The sequence below is a fragment of the Salmo salar genome, chromosome ssa11 (assembly GCF_905237065.1).
Source record: "Salmo salar chromosome ssa11, Ssal_v3.1, whole genome shotgun sequence".
Classification (NCBI taxonomy): Eukaryota; Metazoa; Chordata; class Actinopteri; order Salmoniformes; family Salmonidae; genus Salmo; species Salmo salar.
The window spans coordinates 44,493,848-44,503,874 of record NC_059452.1 but is presented as its reverse complement, the minus strand read 5'-3'; the positions used below and the strand labels follow the sequence as shown (position 1 = coordinate 44,503,874).

Genomic DNA, 10,027 nt, shown 5'->3' with positions numbered 1-10,027 from the left:
GACCCCTACAGGTAGAAGGCAGAGAACATATTATATTATATTTAGTTGAGATGTATTAACCCCTACAGGTAGAAGGGATATAAAATATTATATTATATTTAGTTGAGTTGTATTGACCCCTACAGGTAGATGGGAGGGAACATATTATATAATATTTAGTTGAGTTGTATTGACCCCTACAAGTGGAAGGGAGAGAACATCTTATATTATATTTAGTTGTATTGACCTCTACAGGTGGAAGGGAGAGAACATATTATATTATATTTAGTTGAGTTGTATTGACCCCTACAAGTGGAGGGGAGAGAACATCTTATATTATATTTAGTTGAGTTGTATTGACCCCTACAGGTAGAAGGGAGAGAACATATTATATTATATTTAGTTGAGATGTATTAACCCCTACAGGTAGAAGGGATATAAAATGTTATATTATATTTCGTTGAGTTGTATTGACCCCTACAGGTAGAAGGGAGAGAACATATTATATTATATTTAGTTGAGTTGTATTGACCCCTACAGGTAGAAGGGAGAGAACATATTATATTATATTTAGTTGAGTTGTATTGACCCCTACAGGTAGAAGGGAGAGAACATATTATATTTAATTGAGTTGTATTTACCCCTACAGGTGGAAGGGAGAGAACATATTATATTTAGTTGAGTGGTATTGAACCCTTGATAAGAGAATGATCTAATAAAGGTAAATGTATCAATAAACCATGATGAATTATTATCCATACAGCATGCTTAATGAATAATCAATGTAATGATCAATGTAGTGATCGATTGACCTGATTAGTTCCAGAAAGTCCAGGAACCACTGGAGAGGGAAAGAAATGTGTGTGTATGCAATTAGTATTAGAGAGCAGGGGACAGATGGTAAAGGGAGTAAAACTTCAGAGAGTTCCTAACCTTGAGGGAAAGGAACAGGCTGAGCTAGAATGTGATAAACAGCGTGAGAAGTCAAGGGGGGTTGCAGGTCACCAACAGTTTGTGTGTAAATGCATGTGCGTAAGTAAGCAAGAACTATAAAATGACTGTTTTGTTATCCTGACGCCAGAACGTTCTCATGAAAAAAGCTACAGAAACCTTTTGCAGAAAGCTGAGTCCTTGCCTAATTATTTAACCCATTGTCTTACAAACCTTGGGCATTAGTCAAGGCGAATTGATTATTGATTATTATCATCTAGATATAAAATTCCTTTAACACCCCTACAGGTAGAAGGGAGAGAACATATTATATTATATTTAGTTGAGTTGTATTGACCCCTACAGGTAGAAGGGAGAGAACATATTATGTTATATTTAATTGAGTTGTATTGAGCCCTACAGTTGGAAGGGAGAGAATATATTATATTATATTTAGTTGAGTTGTATTGACCCCTACAGGTAGAGGTGAGAGAACATATTATATTATATTTAGTTGAGTTGTATTTACCCCTGCAGGTAGAAGGGAGAGAACATATATTATATTTAGTTGAGTTGTATTGACCCTTACAGGTAGAAGGGAGAGAACATATTATATTATATTTAGTTGAGTTGTATTGACCCCTACAGGTAGAAGGGAGAGAATATATTATATTATATTTAGTTGAGTTGTATTGACCCCTACAGGTGGAAGGGAGAGAACATATTATATTATATTTAGTTGAGTTGTATTGACCCCTACAGGTAGAAGGGAGAGAACATACTGTAGCTACCTGTGTTATCTGTCTGCAACAGAGAGCAGATTTTACATCTATGTAGACTAGGTAGAGCCTACACCTTGACCAGGGGTCAGAGAGCAGATTTTACATCTATATAGACTAGGTAGAGCCTACACCTTGACCAGGGGTTAGAGAGCAGATTTTACATCTATATAGACTAGGTAGAGCCTACACCTTGACCAGGGGTCAGAGAGCAGATTTTACATCTATATAGACTAGGTATAGCCTACACCTTGACCAGGGGTCAGGGCAATGATAGTGGCTGTGTACCACCCTCAAATTCATATCTGGGCATCGAAGACAGTTCCACTGCTTTTTTTAAAATCCATTTTTCATATACGTGATTAATTTAGACCTGGGACACCATGTGGGTGCAATTAATGATCAGGTGGAACAGAAAACCAGCAGTAGTCTGGCCCTGGTCGATTTGAATACCCCTGCTGTACGGTAGAAGACATGGGTCAGCAATGAAACCCTTTTACAGAAATAGGAAATAAAAGAATGAAAACTGATATGCTGGTTGATGTATTTATGAAGCCATGTTCTAATGTAAAACCCACAGCCATAAACACAGAGACAGTGATTGAACGGTGTTACAGAGATTTATTACAATGTAATAAAAACATATGTTTGAGCCTTCTGACTCTCCCAACAGGACAGGTATGTAGCCTACCTATGCTGTTACAGCCCCACAGGCCATAACATAATACAATGTCTACTCTCAAACAAGGAGAAATTATATAGATCTATGAATAGAGGTCAGCAGGGGTAAACTGGGACCAGAAATCAGCTCCGGCATTTCTAACATAGGGCCCATTTTTCATTTTTTCCTCGAGGCCCCCCCCCCCCATTATTATCCAGATCATTTTCATTGTGTACCTGGAAAAAAAATGTTAGACTGGCCAGTCCGCCCATGGAGGTCAATGCCCTAGAGGTGTCTGTCTGTAATATGTCACTGCCATGGTCATAATTAGAAGAATGGAATAGCCTACCACTTCCTTATATTATATTCCTCGCAAAGCCATTGGCTGTTGCGGATTTCACGCCTACATGCATCCAAAGGTCGTGGAGAGTTGTGGACTGGAGGGGTTGCAATAACCCGTTACTTTCTTAAACAGCACGGCCAAGAAGGAGACACCTTTTATTGACAATCACAAAGAAGTAGACCTTAACTTTCAATATGTACGTGTTATTATATACCATATTGGCAGGATTGGCTATACTGCCACTCTTCCTTTATCTCAGAAATCCTTACCTTATGCAGGACCTGCGCTACACAGTGACTTGCATCGTACTCGGGTTCCGAATGAACAGAATCAAGAGGAGCAAACCGTTCTACAGCATGCTGGACTGTTTTCTCGATAAGGTCAAAAAACACCCCAACAAACAGTTTATTGTATTCGAGAAGAGTTCGTATACATACCGGGATGTTGACAAGCAGAGCAACAAGTTGGCCCGGGCGCTCTCACAGCACGCCAGCGTGAAGGAAGGGGACACTGTCGCCCTCTTCATGGGTAACGAGCCCATGTATGTGTTTATCTGGCTGGCCCTGGCTAAACTTGGATGTACAGCTGCTCTGCTCAACTACAACATCAGGTCCAAGTCCTTATTGCACTGTTTCACCTGCTGCAGAACCAACGTGCTCCTGGCTGCTTCAGGTAAGCCCAGCCCACTTACCTTGGTGTTGCTGTTTACAATATTATTGTTAATACATCTATTTTGAGTAATAATTCATATACCTACAATAACTAGTTTAGAGACCTATGCTGTCAAGATGGGCAGGTAGCCTAGTGGTTAGTGCGTTGGGCCAGTAACCGAAAGGTAGCCTAGTGGTTAGAGCGTTGGGCCAGTAACCGAAAGGTAGCCTAGTGGTTAGAGCGTTGGGCCAGTAACCGAAAGGTAGTCTAGTGGTTAGAGCGTTGGGCCAGTAACCGAAAGGTAGCCTTGTAGTTAGAGCATTGGGCCAGTAACCGAAAGGTAGCCTAGTGGTTAGAGCTTTGGGCCAGTAACCGAAAGGTAGCCTAGTAGTTAGAGCGTTGGGCCAGTAACCGAAAGGTAGCCTAGTGGTTAGAGCTTTGGGCCAGTAACCGAAAGGTAGCCTAGTGGTTAGAGCGTTGGGCCAGTAACCGAAAGGTAGCCTAGTGGTTAGAGCTTTGGGCCAGTAACCGAAAGGTAGCCTAGTAGTTAGAGCGTTGGGCCAGTAACCGAAAGGTAGCCTAGTGGTTAGAGCGTTGGGCCAGTAACCGAAAGGCAGCCTAGTAATTAGAGCGTTGGGCCAGTAAGCGAAAGGTAGCCTAGTGGTTAGAGCTTTGGGCCAGTAACCGAAAGGTAGCCTAGTGGTTAGAGCGTTGGGCCAGTAACCGAAAGGTAGCCTAGTGGTTAGAGCGTTGGGCCAGTAACCGAAAGGTAGCCTAGTGGTTAGAGCGTTGGGCCAGTAACCGAAAGGTAGCCTAGTGGTTAGAGCTTTGGGCCAGTAACCGAAAGGTAGCCTAGTGGTTAGAGCGTTGGGCCAGTAACCGAAAGGTAGCCTAGTGGTTAGAGCTTTGGGCCAGTAACCGAAAGGTAGCCTAGTAGTTAGAGCGTTGGGCCAGTAACCGAAAGGTAGCCTAGTGGTTAGAGCTTTGGGCCAGTAACCGGAAGGTAGCCTAGTGGTTAGAGCGTTGGGCCAGTAACCGAAAGGTAGCCTAGTGGTTAGAGCGTTGGTCCAGTAACCGAAAGGTAGCCTAGTGGTTAGAGCGTTGGGCCAGTAACCGAAAGGTGTTGGGCCAGTAACCGAAAGGTTGCTGGATCGAATTCCCAAGGTTACAAGGTAAAAATCTGTCGTTCTGCTCCTGAGCAAGGCAGTTAACCCACTGTTCTCTGGGTGCTGAAAACGTGGATGTTGAGTATGTCAGCCCCCACACCTCTATGATTCAGAGGGGTTGGGTTAAATGCATTCAGCTGTACAACTGACTAGGTATCCTCCTTTCCCTCTATGCAGCTAGTGGGAGGCAGTGCTAGTAGTGCACAGGCCAGAATGAATAGGATTCTGTCTCATGCTTGCTCTGTCTATGTCCCTCCCTCTCTTCTCCCCCCAGAGTTGCGTGGAGCGGTAGAGGAGGTGCTCCCCACCCTGAGGGAGCAGAGTGTAAGTGTGTTTGTGCTGGGTGAGGAGGAGGAGAAGTGTGTGACGGAGGGTGTGAATACTCTGAGCAGCAGCAGGATACAGCAGTCCTCAGATCAACCTCTGGACCCACAGCTCAGGTCAAAGGTCACCTTAAAGAGCCCTGCCCTCTACATCTTTACATCAGGAACTACAGGTAAGCTGGGCCAAGCCAAGCTGGACTGGACTGGCCTGGTTATGCATCCAGCATAGTTGCAGGAAGTGTGCTAGAAAGAACAATGTGAAAAATAAAATGTCCAGACCAGTACAGTATGACTCTGGTCAGCCCTGTAGTGTGAATTAGACAGAATACTACTGATGTCCAGACCAGTACAGTATGACTCTGATCAGCCCTGTAGTGTGAATTAGACAGAATACTTCTGATGTCCAGACCAGTACAGTATGACTCTGATCAGCCCTGTAGTGTGAATTAGACAGAATACTACTGATGTCCAGACCAGTACAGTATGACTCTGGTCAGCCCTGTAGTGTGAATTAGACAGAATACTACTGATGTCCAGACCAGTACAGTATGACTCTGATCAGCCCTGTAGTGTGAATTAGACAGAATACTACTGATGTCCAGACCAGTACAGTATGACTCTGGTCATCCCTGTAGTGTGAATTGGACAGAATACTACTGATGTCCAGACCAGTACAGTATGACTCTGGTCAGCCCTGTAGTGTGAATTAGACAGAATACTACTGATGTCCAGAGCAGTACAGTATGACTCCGATCAGCCCTGTAGTGTGAATTAGACAGAATACTACTGATGTCCAGACCAGTACAGTATGACTCTGATCAGCCCTGTAGTGTGAATTAGACAGAATACTACTGATGTCCAGACCAGTACAGCATGACTCTGGTCAGCCCTGTAGTGTGAATTAAACAAAATACTACTGATGTTTATGCCACACAGGTAAATATTCTTAGATAGCACAACTCTGATTGCTCAAAGATATAAGGTACCATTTGAGATTTACATCAGCCTTGATTCTCTGTTTCCTGCCCTTCCTGGTGTTTCTTCCTAAGGTCTGCCGAAGGCTGCGGTCATCACACATGAGAGGCTGTACATGGCCTCCTCTATGCAGGCCATCTCAGGTGTGGCCTCTGATGATGTCATCTACATCTACCTGCCTCTCTACCACACCGCTGGCTTCATGATGGGTCTGACTGGAGCCATAGAGAGAGGTACTCTACTGTACTGTATAGCACAGTTGGTGAGAGTGATGTTCTGGCAGCGGCCAGGTCGTGGGTTCAATTCCTGCAGTGCAGTATATGGGAGAAAGATATGAGGTGTGAAGAGCTGAACTGGTTCAGAACTTCTTAAGAACTGGTTCAGAACTTCTTTAGATCTGCTTCAGAACTGGTTCAGAACTTCACTAGATCTGGTTCAGAACTTCACTAGATCTGGTTCAGAACTGGTTCTGAACTTCTTTAGATCTGGTTCAGAACTTCTTTAGATCTGGTTCAGAACTGGTTCAGAACTTCTCTAGATCTGGTTCAGAACTTCTTTAGATCTGTTTCAGAACTGCTTCAGAATTGCTTCAGCACTGGTTCCATGCCATCTCTAGTAATTACAATAACTACATTCAAATGGAATTCAAATGGAGAGAGAAAAACATAATAATTGAATTTCTCTACAAAAATTACTCTGCTAGCCGCCTGACTTGGCACTGATGATGAAGATAAAAAATGCAAATGTCTCTGAATACACGTTCCATATTATTTGAGGGCCGTCATGTGTAATAATGTTGTTATGATGTTGACCAGGGTTTACTAAGGGTTGTTTAATGGAGTGTCTCTTTACTCTGGGCGTTGGAGTAGAGGTGACTTGGCTCTGTGGTGACTTCTAGTATTTCAAACCAAAGTTCCTGAGTGTATTCAAAATGGCATCCTATTCCCTTTATAGTGCACTACTTTTGTTTTTGACCAGGGTCCATGTGGCTCTGGTCAAAAGTAGTGCACTATATAGGGAATAGGGTTACATTTGAGACGCAACCCCAGAGTTCAATGCTGTTTATGTCAATAATGACCTTAGACTCTCAAATCAACCAGGAAAAATTCCTAGGCCTTAGTGGTGCTGTAGCTTTTAACTAGGGCCCAGAGTTATTCCTTCCTGGTCCAGTAACATGGTCAAGAACAACTCCTGGCCCTAACCAGAACCATTCAAAGGGGACTGTGCTTTAGTTACTTAGTTAGTTAGTTAGTTAGTTAGTTAGTTAGTTAGTTAGTTAGTTAGTTAGTTAGGTTAGTTAGTTAGTTAGTTAGTTAGTTAGTTAGTTAGTTAGTTAGTTAGTCACAGTTGTCGTAGGGTAGAGTGGACCAAAACGCAGCAGGAATATGTGCACTCATCTTCTTTTTGTTAAGGACAAAGTAGGTAAACCAAAACAAACACGTACACAAAAAACACAACGACTAATAACAGGCCGGTAAGGCACAAAGCTATACACAGCACAATCTCCCACAAAATACTAATACAAACACATACCTATTTATAGGACCCTCAATCAGAGGCAACTAGAAAATACCTGCCTCCAATTGAGAGTCCAACCCCCAATAAACTAAACATAGAAATACAAATGACTAGACTAAACATAGAAATACATAAACATAGAACAGTGCCCAAAACCCCAGAATAATAAATCAAACACCCTCCTATAAACACAACCAGCCCGAACCACATAAAACAAATACCCCCTGCCCCCTGCCACGTCCTGACCAAACTACAATAACAAATAACCCCTTCTACAGGTCAGGACGTGACAGTACCCCCCCCCCCCAAAGGTGCACACCCCGGATGCACCTCACGCAAATAAACAAAATAAACCCAAAACAAAATAAATCCCCTAAACTAAAGGGAGGGAAGGGAGGGTGGCTGCCGTCACCGACGACACTCGTGCATACACCCCCCCCCTCCCCAAACCTCCTACATTGGAGGTAGCTTAGGCTCGGGCCTAAAACCACCCCCTGACCAGTCCACTCCTCCCAAATACCTCGGCCTGACACATGTCACTGTAGACCCTGTACTATACTTTATGAGCTCTGGACTGTAGGACGACTCTATGAGCTCTGGACTGTAGGACGACTCTATGAGCTCTGGACTGTAGGCCGTCACACTCGGTTCCGGACTATACACTGTTGCCGGATACTCTGGACGGGGTACTGTTGCCGGATACTCTGGACGGGGCACTGTCTTCGGACACTCTGGACGGGGCACTGTCTTCGGACACTCTGGACGGGGCACTGTCTTCGGACACTCTGGACGGGGCACTGTCTTCGGACACTCTGGACGGGGCACTGTCTTCGGACACTCTGGACGGGGCACTGTCTTCGGACACTCTGGACGGGGCACTGTCTTCGGACACTCTGGACGGAGTACTGTCGTCGGAAGCTCGAGACTGAGCTGACGCACTGGAAGCCTGGTGCGTGGGGCTGGTAGTGGAGCTACCAGACTGGAGACACACACTTTAAGGCTAGTGCGAGGAGCGGGCACAGGACATACTGGACTGGGCTGATGCACTGGAAGCCTAGTGCGTGGTGCTGGTACTGGAGGTATCAGACTGGAGACACGCACTTCAAGGCTAGTGTGAGGAGCGGGAACAGGCTGAATTGGACTGGGCTGACGAACTGGAGGCCTGGTGCGTGGTGCTGATACTGGATATACCGGGCCGTGGAGACGCACTGGAGGTCTCGATCGCACCTCCTGCACAACCCGTCCTGGCTGGATGGAACTAGTAGCCCTGCACAAGCGAAGTGCTGGCACAGGGCGAACTGGGCTGTCTGATGGTTGCCGTGCGTAGAGCGGGCGAAATCGTGCGCACTTCCGCATACTCCGGCGCTCTCTTCTTCACCTGCTTCTCATAAAAAGCACGGGGAGCTGGCTTAGGTCTACTGCCTTGCCCAGCCAAACTACCCGTGTGCCCCCCCAAAAAAATGTCTTGGGGGTGCCTCTCCGGCTTCCTAGCCAGCCGTGTTCCCCAGTAGCGTTCCCGGTCCTCACCAGACTTCCTCCATGGACCCTCTCCCGCCAGAATTTCCTCCCAAGTCCAAAACTCCCGACAGTCCACCTTTTGCTCCTTCCTCCGCTGCTTGGTCCGTGTTTGGTGGGAGATTCTGTCACGGTTGTCGTAGGGTAGAGTGGACAAAAACGCAGCAGGAATATGTGCACTCATCTTCTTTTTATTAAGGACAAAGAAGGTAAACCAAAACAAACACAAAAAACACAATGACTAATAACAGGCCGGTAAGGCACAAAGCTATACACAGCACAATCTCCCACAAAATACTAATACAAACACATACCTATTTATAGGACCCTCAATCAGAGGCAACTAGAAAACACCTGCCTCCAATTGAGAGTCCAACCCCCAATAAACTAAACATAGAAATACAAATGACTAGACTAAACATAGAAATACATAAACATAGAACAGTGCCCAAAACCCCGGAATAATAAATCAAACACCCTCCTATAAACACAACCAGCCCAAACCACATAAAACAAATACCCCCTGCCACGTCCTGACCAAACTACAATAACAAATAACCCCTTCTACTGGTCAGGACGTGACAGTTAGTTAGTTAGTTAGTTAGTTAGTTAGTTAGTTAGTTAGTTAGTTAGTTAGTTAGTTAGTTAGTTAGTTAGTTAGTTAGTTAGTTAGTTAGTTAGTTAGTTAGTTAGTTAGGTAATCAGTTAGTCAGTCAGTTAGTTAAGTAATCATTTAGTCAGTCAATCAGTTAGTTAGGTAATCATTTAGTCAGATAGTGAGTTAGTTAGGTAATCATTTAGTCAGTCAGTGAGTTAGTTTGTAGGTAATACTTTTGTCAGTCAGTGAGTTGGTTTGTTAGGTAATCATTTAGTCAGTCAGTCAGTTAGTTAGTTAGGTAATCATTTAGTCAGTCAGTTAATGAGTTAGTTAGGTAATCATTTAGTCAGTGAGTCAGTTAGTTAGTTAGGTAATCATTTTGTCAGTCAGTTAGTGAGTTAGTTAGGTAATCATTTAGTCAGTCAGTCAGGGCCCAGAGTTATTCCTTCCTGGTCCAGTAACATGGTCAGAAACAACTCCTGGCCCTAACCAGAACCATTCAAAGGGGACTGTGCTTTAGTTAGTTAGTTAGTTAGTTAGTTAGTTAGTTAGTTAGTTAGTTAGTTAGTTAGTTAGTTAGTTAGTTAGT

At 44.2% G+C, this 10,027-nt stretch overlaps 1 protein-coding gene across 1 annotated transcript in view; it reads left to right on the top strand.

Moving 5' to 3' along the window:
- The first annotated feature begins 2,773 nt into the window (after positions 1–2,773).
- Positions 2,774–10,027, top strand: part of LOC106595315 (very long-chain acyl-CoA synthetase) — a 21,494-nt gene continuing 14,240 nt past the window's right edge. Inside the window, exons 1-3 of the mRNA XM_045689644.1 lie at positions 2,774–3,364; positions 4,784–5,005; positions 5,882–6,040. Coding sequence (XP_045545600.1) covers positions 2,887–3,364; positions 4,784–5,005; positions 5,882–6,040 — 859 coding nt within the window. The 5' untranslated portion in view covers positions 2,774–2,886. The remainder of the gene's footprint in view (positions 3,365–4,783; positions 5,006–5,881; positions 6,041–10,027) is intronic.